Source organism: Aristolochia californica, unplaced genomic scaffold (genome assembly GCF_029961685.1).
Source record: "Aristolochia californica isolate CCGP_79_NKW_82.1479 unplaced genomic scaffold, dmAriCali1.0.hap1 SCAF_7, whole genome shotgun sequence".
Lineage (NCBI taxonomy): Eukaryota > Viridiplantae > Streptophyta > Magnoliopsida > Piperales > Aristolochiaceae > Aristolochia > Aristolochia californica.
The window spans coordinates 39,243,319-39,271,314 of NW_027182268.1; the positions used below are offsets into that span (position 1 = coordinate 39,243,319).

The 27,996-nt window shown below is 39.3% G+C and overlaps 1 protein-coding gene across 3 annotated transcripts; it reads right to left on the reverse strand.

The window, feature by feature from the left end:
* Positions 1 to 89: 89 nt before the first annotated feature.
* On the reverse strand, positions 90 to 27,996 carry LOC137935918 (uridine kinase-like protein 3). Of its 3 annotated transcripts, XM_068780333.1 has the most exons (16): positions 27,846 to 27,996; positions 26,928 to 27,096; positions 25,810 to 25,901; positions 24,118 to 24,187; positions 22,915 to 23,033; positions 22,278 to 22,374; positions 21,272 to 21,351; positions 12,140 to 12,334; positions 11,880 to 11,963; positions 11,741 to 11,801; positions 6,231 to 6,291; positions 2,844 to 2,937; positions 2,690 to 2,762; positions 1,520 to 1,602; positions 834 to 1,022; positions 90 to 347 (listed from the first exon to the last, which is right to left on the reverse strand). In XM_068780333.1, exons 2-15 carry the CDS (start codon positions 27,079 to 27,081, stop codon positions 846 to 848), a joined length of 1,440 nt encoding a protein of 479 aa, XP_068636434.1. In that variant the 5' UTR covers positions 27,082 to 27,096; positions 27,846 to 27,996; the 3' UTR covers positions 90 to 347; positions 834 to 845. The 3 variants fall into 3 exon arrangements, with proteins under 3 accessions (XP_068636434.1, XP_068636433.1, XP_068636435.1); XM_068780332.1 differs by having other exon boundaries at positions 2,690 to 2,937; XM_068780334.1 differs by lacking the exon at positions 27,846 to 27,996 and having other exon boundaries at positions 2,690 to 2,937; positions 26,921 to 26,940.

Genomic DNA, 27,996 nt, shown 5'->3' on the forward strand with positions numbered 1-27,996 from the left:
TGAGAAGAAGAAAAAGAATGAGAACTCAAGCTGTTTCTTTGGTAAGAATCTGTGTCCCAGCCATTCTGCTGCTGCGGAGTTTGTGCTAATGCAGATGTTAACCTTTTCTCTGGTACAATGTATAAATAAATGATAACAAATAATCGTATACATATTTTGGGAAATGGAAATACAAAAAAAAAAACACAAGACAAGCTTGAACACTCTAGTATATCATCACAAAAGCTATGGGACGGCAAAGAAATCAGTAGATTCTGATCAGAAAATTAAGCAAAAAGGAAACACCACCAAAATTGCAAGAGAATCCGGATGCTCACTTAATGAAGAAAAAATGCCTCGGGTAGAAGCTGCAAGAAATAAAAGGAAATAAATAGATCAAATAGAAGAATCTGAGTAACTGGAAATTGATGTATAATATTAAAATGTATGTTTCCAGGATATTTTCATAAAACCGTACACTAATTTTTTAGAGTAGTCTTTTCCTGGTTTTATTCAAAAGGCTACAGTAACCTTTCACACACAGGTGCGCACACACAAATATTAAAAAAAAGAAAAAAAGAAAGAAAGAAAGAAAAAGACTTAGGTTCCTAAAAAGTTGGTAAAAAGCATAAACCAACTCATGTAAGTTGCAGCAGAATGCAGTCAAAGTTTCATAACACTGCCCAATTGACACCACATGCAGTCCCCTAGAGAGACAAGAGTTCAACAAAATGTATAAAAAAACCTTCTTGCACACGCACGGAATTCCCATCCATCTTTCCTCGAGAAATAAAAGAAGGACAAGTCTGTCACTAAGATCTCTCAGTAAAAATTTTCAGGAAAAGACGACTCACTTGCGCTTCTTGTCAGCTTGTTGGCCCTGTTAAAACCTGTTCATCATCATCGGTCCCAAAATACCTGTCTCCAAATTCACCCATCCCAGGGATGACACGGAAGTCTTCATTCAATCCTATCTCAATCTCAGAAGTCACAATTTTAATCCTTGGGAAGGCTTTGCAAACCACATGCACTCCTTGTGGTGCCTGATAGTATTAAAACAAAATCAATTTCATGGATTTTCCTATAAAATTATCATTAAGGGCTTCAAACATTATTATACTCTGCCAAACAAATAAAGTTAACTTGAAACTTGTGAAATATCATTCTCTTTGCAAGCGTAATTCATGTTTGGAGTCTCAAGTTCTTTTTCTGCTTAAAGTACAGATTCACAACATCAGGACCTCTGTACATTTTAAAAAAAAGTAGAGCCCTTGTACTTGAGCTCTTCATGTTTTTCTTTTATTTGTTTTATTGGAATGATCACTAACACACAAACACTACACCTTATTACCCTTGTGAAACTTGAATCCAAAATGACACACTAGAAAATCCCCCATATGGCCATTGAGTTGTCGTCCCAATCCAATGAGCTCACCTTTCCTTAAGTACGATTAATTTTCAAGTTGGATTTAAGTTTATGCACAGCTGATATTGAGAATTTTGGAAGCACAAATTGTTTAAACAGAATAGACCAGCTTACAGATATTAAGTTAAGAAAAATGATATTGAACTCTGGTACACCCTTCCTTATGAGCAAAGATATCGCTTGAACAGCTGAATTTCCTGAAAAATAGTGACAACAAAAATACAGTCAAGAAATATGCAGGAATGAAAATTTCAGGAATTGTTTACACCAAACAGTCTATTTATCCGTGCTTTATTTTACCATAACTGCAGACATTCCAATCAAAAGATGAAATTTTCTGATTATACTGAATGGAACCATTACATGAGCTACAAGTAATTCTATGTAAGCAATGTAATAATAACTGTTGGCATGTAAAAAGCCCACCAGTCTATAATTGTACATAATATTCCAAGTTTCAGGTTTGTCAAGAGTGAGAGCATTTATATGTGGAAGAAGAGCCCAGCATTAGTTATGCTTGAAAAAATCTTAGATTTATTAGTTTTGAAGAGGCCTCCAAACTTCAGTTAGTCATTTTAGGAATAAGTCAACTTCAACATGGTATCAAAGCCCACCCAAGCCTTTGTCTGTGGATGGCGCATGTGTGTTAGCTCCACTTCTTAGGCTAGTTGTCTAGTATGTGAGTAGTTGTATGTGAAAGAACTGTACTGCGTTGTTGAGACTTGAAAATAGCTTATGCTTATTAATTGGAAAGAGGCCCCCTCTTAAGGTGCCTATTGCATTTTGGGAGAAACTGCCCAACTTTAACAGTAACAAATTTGATGCACACATGCAGCAGGCATGTAACAATTGCAAGTCCAGAGAAGATATATAGTTAAATTTTAAACAGAAACTGCTGTAATGTGGGCCTCCAATATAACATGCGACAACGTCCACAGTAATGCATACTACATAACACATCTATAAATGCCGAAGGAACTAGATAGCAAATGTTCAGTAGAAATGATCAACCAGCCAAGCAAGAGGCTGAAGTTCCTCATCTACCAGAAAGTACAGTCTGTTTCTTCTAATCCTAGTTAATAACTCAAGCAGTACCAAGCAGATTAATGGCATGGCCCTTTTTTTTTTTTGAAATGGATTAATGGCATGGCCCTTGCTTCGTAATTAATTATAGTCTTAGTATTGCTCCAAAAAATCACTCTCAACTAATAAAAAACCAAAGTCAAAATAATCAAAGAGAGCCATAACTTGCATTGAAGAATGATTTTCTTTTAAAATTCTAACCTGTGCCAAGTATAGGATCCAGTAACAACACATGCCTATCGGAGATGTCATTTGGAAGTTTCTCATAAATTAACTGCAGATAAATCAAAACTATTAAGAAAACACTAAAGTTTTGTGTAATCCAAAGAACTAGGTTGAGAACTTGAACCCAAACCTGCTGACCATTATCTCCTTCCCTGTGAATAAGAATCTTTCCTATCTTTATTCCTTTACAGCATGCTCGCAGTGCATTCTCCATGCTTTCACCACTGACATCATAAGAAGAGAGAATTTCCTCGGTTAATTGAAAGACTTAAAATTGACTAGAACACATTAGGCAGCAGAACCAAAACAACTGAAAAAGGTATTGTCAGGAAGCCAACAAATTAATTAGAAGTTAAATAGGCAGGGAAGGTAGTGCAAGGTTGAGAGTCACCTCTGAGTCAAGCCAAATCTTAAAAGATTATGCCATAACTGAACTTTGCAGCACACAGGCCTATGCCTTTTTTTCTCTTTTTTTTGGGAACACAAATCACGTCTACTATGGTCTCTGAAGAAATAAAAAGGACTATATACATTACAAGTATATAAATGCCGGAAAGAAGTATCACCACCAACTCTCTCTCCGGACCATGAGTCTACTTTGTCTCAAGAACCTGGAGATAACGATCTACATCTTCCTATTGCACTCAGGAAAGGTAAAGGTATGCAGTATTGGTTATCTTAGTATGCGTCTTTTTGTTCTTTATCCGACTCCTATTAAAAATTTTGCTTTGTCCATTTCTACCTACACTATCCCTTCTTCAGTGCAGGAAGCCTTCACATCTCCTCATTGGAAGCAAACTATGGATGTTGAAATGGATGCTTTGATAGATTGGGACACTTGACAACTGTGTGATCTACCATCTGGGGCCAAAGTTGCTGGTTGCCGCTAGGTTTATACTATCAAGTATAATGCAAATGGTTCTATTGAGTGGTATAAAGCTTGGTTGGTTGCGAAAGGGGGTATTCTCAAACCTTTGGTATTGATGTGTTTGAAACCTTTTTGCCTGTTGCATGTTTGTCGTATATTTGTATTTTGCTCTCAATTGCAATGAATCAGGGGTGGTCTCTGTGTTAATTGGACATAAAAATGCCTTCTTATATGGTAATCTGAAAGAAGAGGAATATATGGAGCAACCTCCAAGATATGTTGCTTAGGGGGAGACACATAAAGTATGCAGACTTAAGAAGGCAATTTATGGGCTGAAGCATAGTCCACGTGCTTGGTTTGAAAAATTCTGCCAAGTTGTGGTAACTATGGTATTCTCGAGGAGTCATTGTGATAAAGATATCCTCTGGAATTGTGGTGTGTTTTTGGTTTATGTAGATGATATTATATTATCAGGAAGTGATATTTCTAGTATAGAGAATACCAAGTCTCATTTGTCTGCACACTTCCAAACTAAAGATTTGGGAACGTTGAAATACTTCCTAGGCATTGAAGTGGTGAAAAGTAAAGAAGGCATTGTGATGATACAACATAAGTATGTCATAGATATGCTTCAAGAGTATGGTTTGTTAGTAGCCAAGCCAGCTAATACCCCAATGGAAGTGGGACATGATCTCCATGATGAGCAAAGTGATGAATTAAATGACAGAACCCAGTATAGGAGGTCAGTGAGAAAGTTAATTTATGCAACAATTACTAGACTTGACATTTTTTTTTTGCAGTAAGTGAAGTGAACTAGTTTATGGAACGTCCTCAGAAAGTACACTTATAAGCTGCAAAAAGAATTTTGAGGTATTTGAAAGGAACACTAGGAAAAAGTCTTCTTTTTTAGACCTAACAATCATATGAAGATAGAGGCTTTTCTGATGCAGAATATGCAGGGTCCAAACTGGACAGAAAATCAACCTCTAGATATTGTTTTCCTAAGAGGAAAATTTGGTTTGTTGGCGAAGTAAAAAAGCAGAATGTTGTAGCCCGGTCTAGTGCAAAAGCTGAATACAGGGCAATGGCTCACATAGTGAGCGAGTTGATGTGGGTTAGATCAGTCTCACGAGAGTTGGGTTTCAACCAGCATGAGTTGATGAGCATGTTTTGTGATAATTAGGTTGCGATCTTTATTGCAAGTAACCCAGTTTTCCATGAGAGGACTAAACACATAGAAGTGGATTGCCACTTCATTCGAGATGTGTAGCCCGGTCTAGTGCAAAAGCTGAATACAAGGCAATGGCTCACATAGTGAGCGAGTTAATGTGGGTTAGATCAGTCTCACGAGAGTTGGGTTTCAACCAGCATGAGTTGATGAGCATGTTTTGTGATAATTAGGTTGCGATCTTTATTGCAAGTAACCCAGTTTTCCATGAGAGGACTAAACACATAGAAGTGGATTGCCACTTCATTCGAGATGTGTAGCCCGGTCTAGTGCAAAAGCTGAATACAAGGCAATGGCTCACATAGTGAGCGAGTTAATGTGGGTTAGATCAGTCTCACGAGAGTTGGGTTTCAACCAGCATGAGTTGATGAACATGTTTTGTGATAATTAGGCTGCGATCTTTATTGCAAGTAACCCAGTTTTCCATGAGAGGACTAAACACATAGAAGTGGATTGCCACTTCATTCGAGATGTGGTGATGGAAAATGAGGTAGTGACTCCATTTGTTCAGTCTGGAGATAAGTTGGGAGATGTCTTCACCAAGGCCCTTGGCAAGCGAGAATTTATATCATTCTGCAACAAGCGGGGACTCCTGGATATATACGCTCCAACTTGAGGGGGAGTGTTAGAAAATACCTCCAGGGGTATTTTGGTCAATTTACCCTCCAAATGTATTTCGGTCCTTTTACCATTTCAGTGGTTAATTTTATTTACGTAATCTTGTTCTGCTTGTTAAATTATATTAGTGCTTAACTTTTTATGTACATAGGATGTTTAGTTAAGGAGATATAAGGAGATTAAGGTATATTAAGTGTATAGGGGTATTTTTGTAATTTTCAACTTAAAACACCTGTTTAAGAAGTCTGGGATTTCGTGCACAGTTCCCAACGAAGCCTTTCAGGCTCTTCAGAAATTTCTTCTTCTCCTTTCTCCTTTTTCTCTCAATTTTCTTCTCTTCCTTCACCCAAATCTGGAATTTTATGGACCCCATACCAAAAATATTGTCCAAAATTACTTGAGATAGATCCAATGGCCTACTCTAGTCTCGAGAAAGAAAACCTCTTGCTTTGGTTCTGGAATTACCTACTACCACTCAATTTATCTTTTCTAGAGACAAGTCTAGACATTTTTTTGTCTTTATCAGTAATGATTTAGCACTCAGGGCTTAGAAAAGGGACTAGACGTGGCAGTGGAGGAATAGTCAGGCTACTCTTTGTCATTTCATGAATGATGATGATAAAGATCCAGTGACAAAAATGAGCACATTGACAAAACCTTTTAGTTCAAAGAAAATGACTAAAGACGAAAACTAATGTCATATTGATATGCTGTATTTTTTTGAATGGTCTATTGACATGCTTATTGGGAAAAAAACAAAGGTGTAAAGAGAAAAGCAGAAAAGATGTATAAAACATTCATACCTTCTGATTATGGAGACACCACAAAGCCTCTTACAGAAATCTACCCCAGTATATACCGATCCTGAATTTTTAACAAAAGACAATCTCATAAATACTTTAAAAACAAGACAAATATTTAAGAATGCTACAAATAGAAAGTGAACCATTGAACATCAACCTTATAGCCACTTTTGGTCATAGGTAGCAGCCTACTGAGCTTTTGTAGTTTCCTCTTGTTGCCTATTGTATTTAAATGTTTTTATTTTTATTTTTAGAGAAGGTCGAATTCATTAAGAGAGCCCGAACAAAAGGGGCAAAAAGATACAAATGGGGAGAGTACAAAAGCAATTGCTCAGGGAACTAAAGCAATAAAAGAAACAGAAATGGAAAGCAAAAGGAACAAAAAACCCCCAAGGTCAATGACTATTGCCAAGCCACCTTCAACAACCAATGAGGTCGAGAACCCTCAAAATATAGCTGAATTCCCTAAAGAAGAGTTTGGAGCTCCGCCACCGTGGATGGACTTTGCCTAAATGACACAAAGTAAACAAGGAGAACAGTCTCCCCACAATCAACATCTCCCCCTCCTCCCCCCCACCACCCATCACACACACACACACACACACACTTGTAGGCCCAAGGTTTCCCCTAGAGTTGCCATCAAAGTTGAGTTTCAACCAATCCTAAAGAAGAGGATCCCAAGCTACCAATTGATTAATGGATGCAGATCTGAATGGATGATTGATCGCCAATTTTTTTCTAAATATTTGAACTTCCTTGCCCAAAATAAGAAGCAAAGACATAGTTTTCAATGATTCCTCCCAAAGATGATTGTTTTCCTTCAAACACTCTTTTATTGAGCTCATTACAAATATCCAAGAGATTGTTGCAATGGTGAGGCCCCATATACCTGTCTTGCCCCATAGGACTGTTTTAGAGAGGAGGGTAAAAGAAGGGAAGAAGCAAGGGAAAGCAAGTCTAGAGCCCAAATTTAAGGGTGGAAGCCCCTGAATTTGCTGGGTAACTAGGTAGTGGAGAAGGAGGCAGTTGACAAATTCCATTTGGTTTGCACAAGCTTGCATGAAGGGTCGTCCACAGTTCTCCCCCTCTAAGAGAGCTGATCAGCTGTAAGGATCTTACCTTGGTGGCACACCAAATAAAATGGATCACTTTGGGTGGGGCTGGGATTCTCTAGAGTGCATATCCTTAAGGAGGGACACGATTGGCTCCACAAAATGAGTACTAGGAAGCAACTAAATAGCAGCCAGAGGGGTCCCAATTCTACATCATGTGTTATGAAGCAGCCAAACTTGCCCACTGGAAGCACAAAAATGCTAAACCGGGGTGTTACAGTTTAAGCCAAACAGCAGCAGGAGATGACAACTCCACAACCCCAGTTGGCCCAGCAGGCTAGGCACAAACGGGTGCATATGGCTGGAGCACAGAGCACAGGGTGCACCTAGCAAGCTGGGCAGTAGCCCACATGCAAGGTGATCATGCAGTCTAACCACACCTAGCTTGAGGGGTTAGCATTGACGAACGGCCAGACCGCACACACCTAGCTGAGCGCATGTGAAGGACGTGGCGACCCATCAGGCTGTAAAAGGAGTGAATGCGTGCAACCAGCCACCCAGCACAAAGCCAGGGATGGTTCGTTTTTTGAAAATGGGTTTATCCAGGAGGATTCTGGAGAGAATTAGGGGGATGAATAAGATAAGGGGATCAGGCCCAAGCCAATCAGGCAAAATCTTGGTTAAGAGTAGATTAGGGGATAGAATTAGTTTCCTATAAGGAGGGATCCAAGGCTCTACATAGGCCTTTATACATTGTGTTTTTCATCGCATCGGCAGTGCGAGAATCCATCTCTTTGAGTTCGAGAGCTCGCTCTCCCTCTCTCTTGTTTTCTTTCATCCTCCCTATTTGTTGCTTCTGTTGTGATCTTATTTTTGGAGGCCAACTAGCCAACTTACCTTCTAAGTGAGTTAGGCTGTCCGCTGTAGTCTAAGGCCTATCTAGAGCTTAGTATAGCGGTGTGACACATGGTATCAAAACCTTAGGTCCTAATATGGTAGAGAAAATTCATGGTCTCCAAGGTTTCCTCGTTTATGAGAGCTCCCCTAGGATTAATGTTCCATGAGCAGCTCAGAATACAAGCCTCCGATAGCCGCAACAGACCTTGCCTTCACTCCATATATGCTCAGGAAGATATTGGCAAGGCAAGTATTCCCAAGCCAAGTATCATGACAAAAAGGAGTTGTGCTCTCCACTTCTCCTCACTCAAACAAAGGCTACAACTTACTTTGTAATAAGCTCTTGTGAGCTTTTGTCTTAATAAAAATCAGCATCATTTAAAAAAAAAAAAAAAAAAAGCTACAGCTTATAGAGAGTTTTCCATAAGCTAGAGGCTCAGCTCAAGGGCTGGCAGATGGGAACCATAAGGAATCACGATATGATACTTCACCTAAATAATTTTTTCCCACATACTATCCCTTTCATTCCCAAACTTCCAAAGCCATATTGAGAGGAGTTGAGCCCACTAATCTGATTGTTTGTTAAACACCTAGCCAATACTACCCAAAAGACCGGCCTATTAGGAGCGGAAGGCATAGGTACTTAACCCAAAGACCATAACAGTACACCCCGCCCTCCCGAGCCGACAACCACGGCAGCCTTAACACAGCAATGGGGACCGGGTCAGGAGCCCATACTCCCTTACGGCGCCCCGCCAGGGGCATGCGGTCCACCTGCACACGCGGGGACTCGAAGTCGGGACGTAGCGCCTGCTCTGATACCAAATGTTAAGAACCTAGCCAATACTACCCAAAAGACCGGCCTATTAGGAGCGGAAGACATAGGTACTTAACCCAAGGACCATAACAGTACACCCCGCCCGAGCCGACGACCACGGCGGCATTAACACTGCAACGCGACCGGGTCAGGGGTCCCGCCAGGGGCTTGCGGTCCACCTGCGCATGCGGCCACGGGGACTCGAAGTTGGGACGTTGCGCTTGCTCTGATACCAAATGTTAAACACCTAACCAATACTACCCAAAAGACCGGCCTATTAGGAGCAGTAGGCATAGGTACTTAACCCAAGGACCATAACATTGTTATCTAAATGTGTTTTGTTGACCCTATTCAAGCAAGTTCATGTTTTTTCTAGAACTTGCAAAGTGTGTCCTTGTCAATGGTCCTCTAGTGAGTCCCCTAACAAGGAAATTTCTATGGAGCAATTCATTATAGGTTCATTTCCAATAGATTGTAGGAGAAACATTTTTAGAACACGTAGCCACATTTTATATTATGTTGGCAACCTGAAAATCTGATTCATAGCACTCAGACAAACTGCTCAGTCATTCTTTCCCTGCTAACAGAACCAATATGAAACCACATTGATGTGGTTAACTAAAAATGAGGTTTCTGAATCTGTAAGAGCTGAATGAGGGTTCTTATTTTTTATTCAAATATGCCTTCCAACAGGAGAGACTGTTACGAACTCATGATTAGCCCAGGGTCTTAGAGATCTCTTATCATGTATTTGCCTATATTTTGGTCATGTTGACCACTTCTAGTTGAATAAAGAGTCCTTGCGTGAGCTGAGTCAGTAACGAATAGCTTTGGATTAGAGTATCAGAAGTATTTCAAGTACTAGTGTAAAAGAGAGAACTTTAGGGCTTTAGAGAGAGAGAGATGGAGAAAGAGAGAAAAGAGGAAGAAATTGGAGCACTGGAATAGTGCTTGGGGGTCTAGCTCGACCCCCAGGTCTTTTATAGAGTTCTGAAAATAAAATTATAAAAATGCCCCTTCCCACTTAAAAACACTTAGACCCTCATATCTCCCTACATACTTATTCAAATTACATGAAAATTGAACTAGAGAAAAAAATTAACACAGAGAATAAGATAGTGTAAGCTTCTGCACTTTATAGTAAGTGAAAAATGATGATATCACCCTTCAATAAATTTTCGAACAATTAGCTTACGTTTGAAGCAGTATAGGAGATGCCGAGGGCAATTTTGGCAAGTAGAGAATTATTAGGATTAGGGTTCAGGGAGTTGGTCCAGCCAGGTCAAGTGAGGATTTACTCCCAGACAGGACACTGAGTGGAAAGAGCTCAAGCAGGAAGTCTATAAGGCTCCAAGAGCCATTCGAAGAATGAAATCCAATACAATGAGGTTACCATCTCCCCTAACTACCCAGGTCCAGTATCTTCTTCTTATCTACAATCCCTCACCCATCTCCCTCTCTAGCTCAACCAAGCTACTATACTACCACTACTATGCCCGATTTTCCTTATCTCCTTTACCATCCCACTTGTCCAACCACCCCCTTGCCCTATGAATCCTATTCCCTCTAAAAGTATCACAAACCCATGCCACTACCAGTCCTACCTTACAAGGATTCTCATTTGTCCCACAATTATTCAACTCCACGCCCACACTCTTCCAGTCCAACTAGAACTCTCTCTCCCCCCGTCCCTTGTCACACTACAACTCTAACCTATCCCCACTCTAGAGTCCTCACTTCCCTCAAACTCTATTAAGTATTATCCATTTCTCCAAGAAATCTATTTTCCCTAAACCAACTAAATCCCTCCAACACAAAATCCTAGATGCCCCCAACTCCTCTCCCAGCCTAACTCCAAGTTTCCAACGTCCTAAAACCCTAGCACTACCCCTTGTCAGATTCACATGTCCCCCTTGCTCACTAACATTCCACTCTATCTCATAAAAAATCTCTGTCCCAACCCTGAGAAACCTAAACCTCAAACTGTCAACCTTGTCAGGGACAGGGAATATGACTTGGATTATGATTAGGGATATGACTTCCGAAGAGGGACAAGGAACTTGGTGTCTCTGAAGGAGCCTCCAAAAAACCAAAAAATAGCCACAGGAAAACAGTAAAATTTGAAATTTACCAAGGGCCTAGAAATTTATCATATAAGAACATATTTTAAGATCATTACCATGTGGCCTCCCACATATCACCGTTTTAGCAAAGAAGGGTGTTAAATTACATATAAAGTGGTTTTTTGGTCTTTTATCCTTGTCACATAGGTGTCATACTGTGCCAGCAGGATTGTTTACATTTCATATGCTTATGTTATTAGAATCTGAGTTGTATAGAGAGAGTTATAGGGTATTTTTGTACTTAAGTGCATTTATGTTCTTTTACCCAAATTCACTTAAATGTGTATTAAAGAGAGAATCAAGACTGATCAACGCAGCCTCCTCTTGGCTGCTGCTTTCTCCATTTCTCTTACTTCCTCACTTTTCTCTTTTATCTTCTTATTTCCTCAATTTTGCAAATTGATCAAAGGAGAACTAGCTCTTGAAGGAGACTGCTAATGCAACCTTCATCTTTCATCTTTTTAAGAAATTATTTTATGAAAGTTTGAAAGAACCATATTCAAAAGGTTGGAATAAATGGGAAGATTAAAGAATAACAAGACAAATCACATAAAAGTTCTCATTGTTCCATATGAAGCTTGAGAAGGTGGTCTAGACAACATTAGAATAAAAGCTGCTTACCAGTTGGTGTTATCACCTGTTTTTCTGTAAATGGAAGGTGGCCCAGGCCATGCTCAACAACCTGTTTACATTCAAATCATTGGATCAGAAACAATGAAAAAAAAAAAAAACACAACAACAACAAATGAAAGCCACATACCAAACGAATCAATCGATCAGAATAAAATACAAAGTCATGTTTTGTTGTTGTGGCATCTCTAATTAATGTATGCATCCCTCTTATCTGCAGAAAACTTAAATCTATCATTGTGACCGCAAGAAGCATATAAAAGACAAACTTTAGCCACTCAATTTCCATAATAGTCCACAATATAATATCCAAGACAAACTTTAAGACCTCAAAGGTCAACTATTAAGACAGTGAGGCCAGTGTATAAATAGAAAAACTAGACGTTGTACCTGGAATGTTGATTGAATGACATAAAGGTTCGAATATATTTTACAGAGATCATTCTGACCAAGTTTTGTACGTATATGTTGCACAATCAAATCAATAGCCACGTGATTATCTCCTCCACGGGGAATAATAATATCTGCATACTTCTTCGTAGGAAGTATAAAGTCATCAAAAGCAGGCTTCACAAATTTTGAGTACTGCAATGTAGTTAAACACCATTAATACACAACTATGGCAGAAGCTTGACAGAATTGAGAGATGAGTGTTCAACAACTAGCAATGAATTGAGAGACGAGCACTAAACAACAAGCACTATCAACAAAATATCACCATTTGTTAGCCCCACTACAAGTTTGGGCTGTTTGTAACAGGGCTAACCTTACCTACAGCTCAATCAACTCAAATGTATTGCTCATGGATAAAACAGAAAAAAAAAGCACTATCAACAAAATATCAACATTTGTTAGCCTTACTACGAATATAAGTTGTTTGTAACAGGACTAACCTCATCTACCACTCAAACAACTCACATCTATTGCTTATGGATGAAATTTAAAATAAAAAATAAAAAAGGAAAAGCCTATGGATATCCTGAAATAACTATTTAACCCATCATCTAAAAAAAGGAAGAATAAAAAAGTGTTGGTTAATAGCAGTAATGTTTGATCAAAGGGCACAAACATATTCACTTTCCTTCAGTAGGTTCAATGCCAGTTTTTTTCTTTCTTTTTTTTTTATTTTTTAAGGTGAAATTTTATCAAGGCCAAATTCTAGATAATAAAATTTAGAAGAGAAATTCCCTTACAAGAAATTAGAGGGGCATTCCTTGCTTAGCTAAAAAGTCAGCCACAAGTAGGCTGATCTCGGTCCATGACTCAAAAAAACACTGAAAATCTGAGGGTAAATCCATAATTTCAATTGCCTTGGAGCACCAGCTAATGACTACACTTGAAATTTTGAAGATAAGCAAACCCTGCAGGAGACTGAGGAGCTCAACAGTTGCAGAATCAGAAATTCTGATTGGACCCAAGTAGGAGGCAGAGAAAACCACCTCATGGTTCATGAAAACCCCAGCTATGCCTGCTGGACTCGCATTACTAAAGGTACTCTCATTAAAATTTAGCTTGATGACCCCCGAGAAGGAAGTGACCATTCAAAACTTTGGGCTGTGTGGGGGCATAGGCATTTGAGTGACAAACTCCCAATTACTTCTGGTTACTCTTCTACTGATACTCTAAAACTCTTTCTAGGTGTTGATCCAGGCAAGAATGTTTCTAGTAATGACCTCAACATCCTTTCGCTACTCTACATTTATTGTTGAAATGGTGGTTGTTTCTTTCATTCTAGATCCCCCAAGAAATATGAGTGAGGCAAGCTGAGAAAACTAGTCTTCCAACCTCTGGTAGACAGATACCCAAAACTTGCATCCAGATACTCCACGATAATCAGTGAGAATTAGTTCGTCTTCTTCTGAACCACAAGTGCTGCTAGCAAAGTTAGTTCTTCTTCTCTAAGACTGTCAAAAGTGAAAATTCTCCCCCATGCCTCACTCCACATAAAAACCTAATCTTAGGAGGCACAACTAGCCTCCATGTGAAAGCAGCCTTGTGCTTGTCACTGTTGTTCCTTCCCTTTAACTTGTTGTAAGCTGATTTCACCTAGAAGTCCCCACTTACTGATGGAGCCAAAATCAGCGGATCCTCCCGAGTTTCCTCTCCCAACATAGACTTTAATCTCCTTTTAAAGGGGAGAGAATTCACCACATAGCAGAAAGCTACAACCTCAGACCTCCTTTGAGCCACCAATCCCCTTCACTCCCTCTCTAATACCTACATTGTATCTCCAAAACAACTTGAGGAGGATAGCTTGGTTAGCTTCTTTTGTGTTTCTTATTCCCAGCCCTCCAAGATTATTAGGCCTGTAGATCTATGCCCAGCAAACCAAGTGATGTTTAAACCATCCTATCCACCTCCTCACAAGAATCTTCATTTGATCTGCTGAATCCTGTTTGCAGTACTGGCTACAAAAGGGAGAAATGAAAGTAATAAGTAGGAAGACCCGCAATGCATGAGCTACACAAGGTTAGTCTGCCAGCTTTTAACAACAATTTGCCTTCCCATGTAGACAACCGCTTCTTCTTCTCCACAGCTGGGCCCAGAGGTGTTTGTTTTGTCTTGAAACAAAGTCAGTACTTACAAATGCTCAAACACTGGCACATACTGTGGCTAAAGGAAGGTCTAGATTGGAGCAATAAACTAAGGGCCCTCTGTTAAACATTCATTCTTATGTAGCTTCTTTTTTTGTTAAAGCATTCTTATGTGGCTTGAACATCCATTGTTATGTGGTTTTGTTCTTATCTCTTACACATACACCATTTTAAAGGTACTTTGTTGATATTTTTTTTTTTGAGAAGAGTTGTAAATGTATTCAATAAGAAAAAAATACAAACCTAGAGACTAAAAAGACATTTCCTCCACAACAAGATGTTGGAGGGTAACGCCTTTTTTAGCTTGAACATCGGCTAAATGATTAGCGGATCTTGGAACATGTTTCCAAGTGCATAATAAACCAGAAGTTAAATTACAAATTTCATCAAAAATCTTCCAATGACGCCAAGGAGGTTTTGATGGCTTGGAGCACCAGTTTATAATGACTTGAGAATCCCCTTCAATCAAGAGAGCACCGTCCTTTTTTTGTTTGAAGAGCTTCAGCCCGTTGAGCAAGCCATGTAATTCCGCACAAGTAGAGTCTGACACTCCAATTGGACCCGCATAAGTGAAGAGAAGATTCGCTTGATCATCGTGAATTACTCCACTAAATCCAGCTGGGCCTGGACACCCGAAAGCACTTCCATCAAAATTTAATTTAAAGTGTCCAGGAGGAGGTCTAGTCCATTCTACCATAATAGGAACCTTCGAAGTAAGAGACATATTCGCAACATTTCGCCAATTTTCCCTCATATTTGTTGCTCTTAGATCACAGAATTCTTTGCGAAGGAGAACCCAAGAGCTAACTTGACCGACTATATGATCACAAAGAATATTCCGAGGAATAGCTTTCTGATTGAATTTGCGATTGTTTCTTTCTTTCCATAAATTCTACACAATGTGTCCAACACAATAAGATATTAAGATTTTCCATAACTTCGGGAGACGAGAGCTAACCAAAGTTAAAATAGTGTTTTGTAAATCTTGCGAAGGGCAATATACTAAACCGATTTTGTCCATTAATTCGGTCCAAATCATATGAGCATACTCGCAATGTAGAAGCGTGTGATCTGCTGTTTCAGGAGATGTGTTGCAAAATGGGCATTCTGGATTGGGAGTATTAATGCCTCATCTTTGCAAAGCGTCAGAAGTTAAGATTTTCTTACGACATACTGTCCAGATGAAAAATTTGATGCGAGGAGGAATCGGGAGCGACCATGCAAAAACAGCAGGATGTTCTGCGTGGAGAGGCGGGTACGAAATCATATGATGGTACGTTGAAGCAGTAGAGAACATACCTTGTTTGTTGGGCATCCAGATGAGTGTATCGGCATAATTTTTTAAGGCCACACCAGAAAGTAAATTGATCAGACCGGTAGCTTCAACAGCTTCAGAGTCATTTAATGCTCGCCTGAGATGAAGATTCCAACCACCCGAAGACTGCCAATGGTCAGAAATCATTGAGCTACGAGATCTTGACAGTTGGAATAAAAGAGGATAACTTTCCTTTAAACAACTAGCCCCTATCCACCAATCCGACCAGAATAGAGTATTTGTACCACTCCCAATATAGCATTTGACGGCAAATTTGAAGGTAGGAAAGAGTTTAGCAATTTTCTTCCAAATAGGGGATAGCTTGTAAAATCTTCCCCCATCCGTCCACCAACCATTCTCTTTTCCGGATTTAATTGCAACCATTCGGCGCCACAATAGATTGGTTTGCATGTTGAACTTCCAAATCCACTTTAAGAGCAGAGACTTGTTTGTGGTAGCAACGTTGCGAATCCCGAGGCCCCCATTACAATTGGTTTACAAACATCTACCCATTTTACAAGATTAAACTTTTTTTCCCCATTTGGCCCATCCCATAAAAATCTTCTTTTCAAAAATTCAATTCTATCCCGAATAGAAGCTGGACAATGGTACAAAGATAAGAAATAGGATGGAATTCCATGAAGGCATGATTTAATTAGAACCAGTTTACCAGCTTTGGATAAAAATTTTCCTTTCCAAGAAGCCAGGCGCTTCTCAAGCCTCTCAACAACCGGAAACCAGGAATTTTTCGAAGGCAGGAATGGAGTTAAAGGTAAGCCCAGATATGTACTCGGAACTTATGCTACCTTACAACCCAGATAGTTTGCCATTGAGTTGAGGATAGAGGCATCAATATTAAATCCAAAGATTGTTGTTTTTTCCTAGCTAATCTTTTGACCAGACGTCATTTCAAAGATGTTCAAGATTGCTTTCATGTGTTTTATTTGTCTCATGGACCCTTCTCCAAAAAAAATAGAATTATCTGCAAACTGAAGAATGGGAACGTCTTGGATTGGGTCAGAAAAAATAGGACTGAGCCAACCCGAACGTTTAGCAAACCGGATCATAGAGGTAAGGTATTCTCCAATGAGAGTAAAAATAAATGGAGAAAGGGGGTCGCCTTGTCTGATCCCCCTAGAGGCTTTGAAATATCCTCGGGGTTTCCCATTTACCAAAACAGAATAAGAAGGAGAGGAAATACATCTCCTCATCCAAAGTTTCCACCTTGTACCAAAACCCATACGGTCAAAAAGATAATCCACCAGTTTCCAATCAACCCAATCAAAGGCTTTCTCAAAATCAATTTTCAGAACAAACCTAGGAAGGGAAGATTTTTTGAACGAATCAAGAAGTTCATGAGCTGTTAGAGAAGAGTCCAGGATGTTTCTGTCTCAGATAAAAGCACTTTGACAAGGATTAATTACCTTGTAAAGGACAGCTTTTAGCCGATTAGCCAATAGACGCCCAATAATTTTATATGAACTGGAAGTGAGACTAATAGGCCGAAAATCTTTAGGCTCCTCCGAATTTGTTTTTTTAGGAATAAGTGCAATAAAAGATGCGCCAATTCCAGAGTGAGTAATTCCCACTTGGTGAAAATTGTGAACGAAGGCGCAAACATCATTTTTTAACAGATCCCAAAAACAGTGGTAAAACTCACCATTAAAGCCATCTGGTCTGGGGGTTTTATCTTTAGGAAGGCCAAGCACAGCCCGTTCAATTTCTTCTGAGGAGAATGGTTTTTCAAGATCAACAGCGTCTTCAGTTGAGATGCGCTCGATGTCGAGCTGATGGATTTTTGGTCTTCTAAAACAGACTTCTGAATATAGCTCTGAGAAATACTTCACCAAAAGGTCATAAATGGAGGCACTATCCGTTACCACTTGGTCTTCGTTACAGAGAGCAGTGATACGGTTAGTCCTCCTCCTGGCCGAGGCGATAGAATAGAAAAACTTTGTATTTCCATCACCCTCAACGGACAAATTCAGAATGAAGAAACGTACGGTATTCAGCATTTAAATTATTTATAATAAAAAAATCAGTAGGAGAGATTAACCTTTGTTCCTCCAGTAGATCCAGCTCAAAAATGCGGCGGCGAATCGAATCTTTCTGGGAAGCAGCAGAAACTCGGTGATTTGATTCCCACATTCTGATCTTTGTCTTGAGGGCTTTGAGTTTCCGAGGGAGGGCCCAGCCCGGGTTCGGATGATTTTCCAATTCGAGCCACCACGATTTCAAAGAAGGGATGAAAGCATCGGTTAATAACCAGGCATTCTCAAACCGAAAGGGAGATCTTTCCCATGCAACAGGCCGAGAATTGAGTTGGATAGGCCAATGGTCAGATCCTATTTTGTTTAGGACTTGGCCAGAGGTGTTGGGAAATAGGAGGTTCCATTCTATATTGGCAAAAAATCTGTCCAATTTAGACAAAATGGGGGGGTTCTGACAATTTGTCCAGGTGAATTTTTTCCCCGATAGAGGAGCCTCGGAGAGAGCAACACTATTGATAAAGTCAGAAAAAGCTCTCATGGTTGATGAGGTTCGGGAGGCAGGAAGACTTTTGTCAGAGCAAAGTAATGTCGCATTGAAGTCTCCTCCAATGAGCCAAGGGAGGTCCCACAATTGGACAAGCTGAAAGATTTCCTCCCAGAAAGATGCTCGGTCACGGTAACGAGTAGGCCCATATATGCTAGCTAGTGCCCAAGAAGTACCGAGGTTGTGATCCCGGAGCTTGATACCGCTTGAGTATCGCCCCGAAAGGAAGGAAATAGCATCAAAAGCTGTTGGATCCCAGATGACAATTATGCCCCCAGAATGGCCAATTGCACCAACATGCTCCCACGCTGGGTTGGAGTCATACCATAAATTACACACAATTGAGTAATCAAAAGACTGTATCTTCGTTTCAAGAAGTATAGCAATTTTTGGTTTAACATCAAAAAGCGCTGCTCTGACGAGGGCACGCTTGGCCAGAGAGCCGAGACCTCTTACATTCCATGATAGAACGATCATGGGGAACGGTGGGAGTTGATATTTCGCTCCACAGCGCCAGCTTCAGAGTATCCCGCACAAAAGATGTTGGCAAGCTCCGTCATTTCTGAAAATTCTTCTCGAGGAAAGTCTTGTTCCTGTTCCAGCAGGAACAGGAGGAGCTCATCCCGCGGATTGGGAGTGAAGGTCTTGGCTAGGGTAGATTCAGAGGTTATAGTTGGGGGAGGTCAGACCAAATTGGAGGGATTCCAGAGAGGAAAGCAGGGGGGAGATCGTACCAATTATGGGGAAATTCCAATGGAAGGACAGGAGGGGGGTTTGAAGGGGGGGAAGGTGGGGGGGTAGTGTCTTGGATTTTATCTTTGTCAGTGTTTTTTTCGGAAGGTGCAGGGTTACCGAATTTGGCTTTATTTTTCCCTGCTTCTTTTTTTCTGGAGTAGGTATACCAGAAAGGGGTGTTGGCGATTTGTTTTCCAGTATTGGTGTGCAAGGGAGGGGTGAAAGTTTTGGGGTTTGGGTTTTCCATGGTGTCCGAGTGGGGGAAGATAATACGGAGGGGGGTGGGGCAGAGGATAGAGGGAGAGTGAATATATAAAGGGGGAGGGGAGTAAAAGGGGGGTTCGAAATCCCAAGTGGATTCATTAGAGATGAGGGATGGGCTTAGCGGGGCTCGAGGTGTGGCCGTATAAGGGGAGATTTGAGTCAGAGAGGGAGGGTCTGATGGGACGGCGAGAGGAGCGGGATGCTGGGATGGATGAGATGGATGATGTGGAAGGTTTAAGGTCGGGGGGGTCGCAGAGGGTAATCCTCGATAAGGAGCCGAGAATGTGGGTGAAAGGGGGGGGGAAGGGGATTTATCGAGTTAGAGAAACTGCGGGACGAAAATGTCAGGCGAGGGGTACGGCTTCGGGAAAAGGAAGATTTAGGCGGCGGAGGGGAGGGGAGGGATTTAAAAGTGAAAGGACGGGAGGGTGGCGTGATGTGGACTGAGAGGTTGATGTATGGCAGGCGAGTGGTACTGCTTCGGGAATCGAGGAGTGGCGGAGGTGAAAAGGTTGATGTAGAAAGGAAAGGACGGGGCGACGGCATGATGTAGACTGAGGGGTTTTGGAAATTGACGTATGGCAGCCGAGTGGTAATGGTTCGGGACTCTAGGAGCGGCGGAGCGAAAGGGGTTGATGTAGAAAGGAAAGGACAGGGCGATGGCGTGATGTGGACTGAAGGGTTTTCGAGGTTGATGTATGGCAGGCGAGTGGTACTGCTTCGGGAATCGAGGAGCGGCGGTGGGGAAGGGGTTGACGTAGAAAGGAAATGACGGGGCGACGGCGTGATGTGGACTGAGGGGCTTTGGAAGTTGATGTGGTCGACGGCTGTGGATTTGATGGTTGAAAAGGTGTTTTTTTTGTTATGTGTAAAGTACTTTGTTGATATTTGATTTCAAAGAAAATAATTATACTGCAATCTGAATATTAGGATTAGATCAAATAGCTAAATTTCATTTCTTCCTATTATATATGTTTTTTTACCTTTTTCCATGAATTCTTGATCAATGTCCATTTAAGCTTCTTTATATTTTTTTTATTTTGAAAGAAAAAAAAATAGATGGTCTCACAGTTTAAGGAGAGAGGGGGAGAGAGAGAGAGAGAGAGAGATGGTGTCTTTGTTATAGACAAAACAGAGTAAATGGCAATGTTGTACAAATATCATAACTTTCTAAAGAGTGAACATTTATATGTATTCCTACCTGAATAAACCTTGAACTATTCTCCTAGGCTTTCACCATTCTTTTTCTTGAATACAATCTTCTTGACTTTTTGTTTCTTTGCGTGATTTCATGTTTCTGAATTAAAGTTTGCAGGCAATTAGAATGATCAACAGATCCAATTGCAGATATTGGTTACCTTTATTCCCTCCCATGCCATTGTTCTCGTCAACATAATTTCTACTTATTAGCTAGGTCAAGGTTGAAGAGCTGTGAGATTACAGGGCTCCAAGAAAATGCATGAAAGTAAAGAATAGGAAATGGGAGACATACTTAGTAAGAAAGAAATGGAATGCTTTAAGATATGTTACATCAATAGCTCCCCATCAACCTTGAACACAAGACCTTACAATGGGAGGCACTACAGGTGACTTGCAGCCAAACATAAATGAAATATTCTTATCATAGGTAAGACAAATTCCGACAGCAGTAAGTTGTAGTCTCCCATTGCATATGCACAATGACAGTGCTACAGTATGTATATTTGGAACAAGTTAGATACAGTGATTATAGTTATACCATGCAATACACTGCATGTTGAAGTTGGAATACAAACTAATTTTTCTTTGAAGTTAAGCTGACTCCATATTATGCAGCTGCATGTGGACACTGATATGATCTTCATTATTTTTTTATTATAGTTGAATACTGACAGCCAATGAAAGCATAATGCTCCAATGGATACAATTGCATCCTTATTCCCTTAAGAGACCACAAAAACACAAGGTTTTTTCACAAGAAAAAGTCTTAAAAGTTGACAATACCATAGGTACAAAATCACACTTCCACTAACAAGCTTCCAAATTATCAAAAGAATGGCACATAACTATAGCTACGAGAATAAAAGACAATTGTTTGACCTGATCAAGAACAGATCTAATATCTCTACCCTTCTCTACTGTGTCACGCCTTATCCTCCTAGCCAGGCGTACGTCGGCATCTGCACTGAAAAATTTTCATCAAGAAGATAATAAGAGTAATAACCTGATATGAATGACTGAAAACTACACAAAAGATGCCAGCAATGCATACAAATCGATGGTGAACAACAAAATTCTAAATAAATTGTGAAGTTGGGTCCAAGGTCCATCCCAAAATGACTAGCCAACTTAGGAAACCTCTTTCCTAACTAATAAACTCAAGATTTTTGTACTCACTAATCCATGTGGGACTATTCCTTAACAATCCCCCTCACGTGTAGGCCCTCTTTTGTGGCTCTACAAGTGGATAATTTAGGAATAGACCTTCTTTTTGTGGCTCTACAAGTGGATAATTTTAAGTGTAGGCAGTTTTAGGTGTAGGCCCTTTTTTGTGGCTCTATAAGTGGATAGTTTAGGTGTAGGCCCTCTTTTGTGGCTCTACAAGTGGATAGTTTAGGTGCAAACCCACATATGAGTACCTACTCTAATACCATGTGAAGTTGGGTTCAAGGCCCATCCCAAAATGACTGGCCAACTTAGGAAACCTCTTTCCTAACTAATAAACTCAAGATCTTTGTACTCACTAATCAATGTGGGACTAATCCTTAACATAAACATTACAAAGATTTTTGAAAATGCTTACCACAAAGAAGTGATGACCGATATAAATGGGAATAACATATCCATGGAGCTATAATGAAATAAATCAACATAGAAAAATGGCTAAAGCTCCCATCACATGCATCAAGGCTCACAACATAAATTCTAGCATGCAAGCTCCCATAGACTTTCTTTTTCATAAAGTATAATTCACACAAAAGCATACAGACAGCATTTAGTTGAAAACTTTCATCATCTTATATAACTGGTAAAGGGCTACAACTTACAGGCTATGTGCAAACATCAGTTGAGGCAAAAACAATAGCAAGAAGAAAACAAGAAAAACCTGTATCAACAAATATCTTCATATTCATCAATTCTCTGACACGCGGATCATGGAAAGCAAGTATCCCTTCCAAAATTATCACATCTGAAGGATTAACCTGTCAAGTTAACTAATACAGAGTCACATATTCGCAAAAACAAACAGCGGTAAAGAAGCACAAGTAGAGGCCCCGCACATTCACATGCCTTCACATATGTGATAGCAATATAATAATGAACTACACAAATTACTCCATCCAGGCTCACATCTTCTCTCAATATTGTGAGTCTCCTTTTGGACAGTAACTTGTCCAATCTGCACCAGGCTTTGATCCACACAGGTTTATCCAGTAAATGCAGGTCACATATTAAAAAGAAAAGCAACAACAACAATAATCCCAGGGAATTCCTCACTAATGATCACCATGCAAAATGGCATCCAGAAAAAGTCATTCATATCTAATAGACAGAATAAAGACGTGGGCAGATATCAAACATGAAAGAGTAAAAAAAGAAGCTTTGAAATATAACATAGAAAGGATGTTTACTGATACCAGCCCATAAAAGTATCTGCCGAATTGACATGTCACTGTGTTTCACAAGATTCCCCTCTAGGAGAGAGAAGATTTCTATAGCATTCCATTAGCAAACAATGGTACCTTTCTTTTGGGCATCACATAATTCTTGTAACTCCGGAAGTCATAGTGTGGGATGTCTACTGCCTGTCCATGTTTCAAATTTTCCATACAACACAACAGTTGTTCTGTATCAAAGGCATCTGAAAACAAGAAAATATCTCAACATGAAAAAACAATAACTGGAAAACCAATAACAGGTCATGCACATTAAAGAAGTCAGACACATTATACTAAAAACACAATTCTTATAGGCAGTGAAAATAATTAGCATAGCCAGTTTTCTTCAGCAACTCATCAGTACCCACCACAATATAAAGAATTTTATAAAAGCAATAAGATGCAGTATAACATCCCCATCAAGGCCAATAGACATCGTGAACCTTAAATGTAATAACTATAGCATTCAAAAATACCAAGTATACTTTTTCCTTTTATCTCCTTTTTCAGTTTGTGAGCTAAGATTATAACAAGGATAGCATCCCTCAGCATGGAACTATAACTCCAAGCCCAATACCAAGTGCAGTTGCCTTTGAGATAACTGTATAAAATGGAGGTTATTTGTGATACCTCGTAAATTGACAAGTTATGATAGTTACGAACTTAATTCTCAATAACTTTAACCACAGGAGACCTTTTTTTGTAACATACCAACCATGGGAGACTTGGATGGCAAAGTCATCAATTGTCCACAGTTATGAGTCAGAAGGACAATTGTCATAGACTGTTCTTTTACATTAACATGCTTAGTTCTCTCTTGCAATTTCCAAGTAAGATAACTAATTGAATGCAACTTACAACTGAAATGTATAGTACCTACAGCTTCAAAATTACTAAGAAGTTAGCATGCTCCTGGCAAGCACCTAGCAGAGGTTATACTTCTCTTTAAATTGATAATCATGTTATTGTGTATTGAGAGACGAGAGGAATGAAAGATAAAAATATTTCTAAGCTGATTCCCAGACCATGAGGACAAAACCAGATACGAGAACAAGGAAATGCATAATTTTCTAAAAATTTGAGGTGGAAGGAGAAATTATTTCAAGGATATAGCAGTTGAATGAGAACTAAGCTGCAAACATGTTTAATCGGTGCAAAGAAAAGAATGAAAGTATAGTCAATGTCAAGTGAATATAGAAAACCTCCAACAAAGTAATTTAGGCCTGAAGCAGGATGAATTGAGGAGGCTTTGTTTACTTTCCCTCTTCTCAACCATATGGTATTTACCTGGGTGATCAAAGTTATATTCATGAGCCCGCATAATTTCCTCTTCAGTCAAGTTGTGATAGAAAGAATCCTGCAATAGAATGAATAAATCTGTTCAATTCACAGGTTAGAAATTCATATCATATGAAACAAGATTTTTCCCTTCATTAAGCAACCAAAAATTGATCAAAATGCTAAGAATTATATGAGAGACCCTGCGGGTATGTGCCTCTGGCTTTGAGAAACCAGCTCCAGCATCCTTTTGCCCAATTTTAGCAACACTGTCTCTCTACTTTTTTCAATTTAAAAACCATGAATAGATCACCTAGACAGACTCTTATTTACTTGTTTCTTTTGTTTTTCTGACCCTGATCGAATGTTCTTATGTAGTTCAATCAATATCTTGAATTCATTTTAACAAGTCTTGTTGTCAAATCCTAAAACCCTGCCAATTATCAAACATCAAACAAAAGGAGATACATGAAAGAAGCATTGTTGTCATCTAAAAAAAGTCTTCTTGGTGATCCTTCTTTTTGAGCATTTTTGTATATTTACTAGCTTTGTACTCTTTAGTTTTTACTGCTAGCTGTTCTAATCAGCTAAGTGCCGATTACTTGCTCTCCTTTCTTTATTGAATGATTTTCTTGTTATTTTTAAAAAGAAAAGAAGGATGACCTGATACTAATGTACGATAGGCAGCTAAACTTTTACATCTATCCAAAAGGAAACTTATTGAATACCAGTATATCCACCCTCGTCTGTCCAATGAACACTGTTTTACAAGCTAACCCAATACAAACTTAAGCACGAACTAGAAGATACAACATTGAACCAAGTAAGAACCTCAACCAAAACCCTGGAGAAACAAAACAACAGTTTTGATAATAACTAGTCCTTCGTAGCTTTATCATGAACCCTCTTCCTGCATTCTTTGTCAACCTTCGCCAATCCCATCCCTAAGTTATCTTTCTTCAAGCCTTTCCTCACAAACTAAAATCCTGTAGTTGTCTTTCGAACCAAGTCAATACGTGAGATCTGTAGCATATATGCACTTCCTTTGTTACAAAGACTAAATCCAGTAACTTTTTTCAGCACTAGTTCATTGTCATATGTGAGAAGTCATACAGCCACTTCAATTTTCTAGATTCTGGGAAGGCTGAAAATGACAATGTATCCTAACAAAACTGGATGTATGATTATGGATAAAACACAATGACATACAGCAAAAAATGCCTAACCCTTAACTTAAAATAGATCATGACTTCATCGAAAGGATGCCTTGAAATTTTAGCCCAAAGCCCATAGTCTGCCCCAATAAACACAGTGCACCATGAATCATGATATGACCTCTATGGTCCCTCCATCAAGCATCTCAGTCTCAACAATCATCTCAGAAGAGAAGCAATAGAATGAGCTGAGCTTCTCATCACATAACCAAGGATCCCAACAGGATCAGCTCCACTTTTAATATTTTCTTCCACTTCTAGTATTTTCTTGAACAAATCCAAAACTGCTATGCAATACACTGACCAAGAAACCTCTACATACCAAGTCATGGTTAATAGGTCCAACTAGTATGTTTCTGATTTAAGAAAGCCACCTCACTTGACTCAGGAAACCAGCTCTGATCATCTCTCTGCCTTTTTCAAAATGTATGACTAACTGAACATCATTTTTCACAAAGAATTGCATGTATTACAAAAAAAATATTACCTGGTTCACAAGGACAACACGTTGATCATGAAGCTGCTCAATTATCATATCACAGACAGTGGTCTTCCCTGATGCTGCACCACCAGCAACTCCTAAAAAACAAGCAAAGACACGTTTGAATCAGGGAAATCTGTATGTTTGCTTACATTTGTTCAAAAACGGTATCAAACTCAAAAGTAGAACATGAACAGTCAACTGGTACAAGACCAAATGGTGATAAGCAAAGTAAGAACTCTTAAGACTAGGCAAGCAACGATAGAAACCAGGGCAACATCAGTTTTAAGTAATTAACAGCTAGTTGTACCTTCACCCTCCAACTACTCTGGCTAACTGATAGCTTGCTGATTTTAGGATGTGATATTACCACTCAAGTCAAGACAAAGTCACTAAGAGATATACGAAAGTTGAGCCCGTCTTGACTAAACTTAAGTGAAAAGACAACCAAAAAGAGGCATCATAATTGTGCTTGACTTGACCAATAAGCAACTTACAAGATCTTTTTGGTTTTCATCTTCAACAGCTCTCTTCCCTTCTATGATAGATTTTTTTACAAGTGGACAACAATACAAAGAGATAAATAAGAAATACAAAACGTATATCTTATGAAAGGCCACAATCAAGTGTGCATTCCCGAACTTCTCCTAGACAACATGATTCTGGTAAATATCGTAACATTCTTTTAGGTCCATGTTTCCCAGAAACTGCTCAGAATGTCAATCCTTACTATACATCAGGAAGTACCAATAAGAACCAATAATAGCATCACCTTCTCATATCTTAATACTGTCAACTAAATTATTTGAAATGATTTGCTTGGTGCCTTCATCAATCCTTTCAAGGAACAACTCATCATACTTTATTTTCTGTAATAACAATACTTAAAAAATAATATTTGATAAAAAAAACAACAAAATGATACTAAAAAAATAAAATAACAAGCAATAAAGTGTCCATCAGTACATAAAATAACAATCATCATTTCTAAATTCATGGTTGCAGACCGCAAGACACAGTTTTATTTTTGGGCAGACAACTTTGTCCAAAAAATATGTTTTCAACAAACAAAATGAGTAGTATATGGTAATGTCTGCTAGAGATTTCAGACTTGTACGAGTAACCTATCACAAATGGTTGTGTATGTGTGCTTGCATCTGTTGAGGTAGTTGGCTGCTCTACACTTAACTTCCTTGCCTCCAAGTCATTCATATGAAATCCTGAAAAATGGATGCCTGTTGCTGCCTCTAGCAAATCTTCAACTGAATTAGAACCCATATGGAACAATTACACCTACAGAAACATTTAAAAGGCAGATTAATCTTGGTAGTATTACATGATCAGATATTAGTATGCATTGAGTGACTACAGATGGAGATACCAAACAACTAAAGCACAATGCTCACTAAACTTTAAATCCTCTGCGCTTGACTCACTATTTTTCTTTTAGAGACTGACGTTCACTCCTCACTATTAGACAGACTGAGACAATGGATCTGTGTCACAAAAATATATTCATAGCCAACAACCAATGCACAATGCTTTCCTAACAGATACGTACAAAAAGACCTCCATCAGCAGAGCATCGGTAGCTTATACTTGAACCGCATAAAGACCCTGAAGAGTTAAAACAAATGCATGCGAACAAGGTTCGAGAAGGCTTAGAAATTTCAAAAGCAAATACGAGACCGAACGTTCGATGAGCAAAACACGTTCAGACGCAAATATACTGTCAAACGATGTTCCTTTAGCCTTAGTCCTGATCGAGTCCCCCAAATCCCATAATCTGGACTTCCAAATTCCAGTGTCAATCACATTCGTGTAATGTACAGACGCTAGCATGATCCAACGAATGGTATAAATCCGACTCACAGAACCAGGCAGTGCATGGATCGCATAAAACGTAGCAAATCCAGGAACACAACAAAATTCAAATCAGATAAAGATATATATAACATCCGACGATGAGCTATTCAAATAATGGATACAATGAATCGGTTAAAAGTTAAAGAATCAAATGCAAACGATAGAATACATTGTACCTCTGAGGTAAAAATTATGAGATTGAAAGTGGAGATCTGATAAATCCTTTCGACCCAATTTTCTGTTCTTACGGCTTATATTTATGCTTATAGTTTTTTTTCTTCTAGTTTTTTCCCGTGGCTTCTCAAAATCGCCGTAGAGACTTGAGAG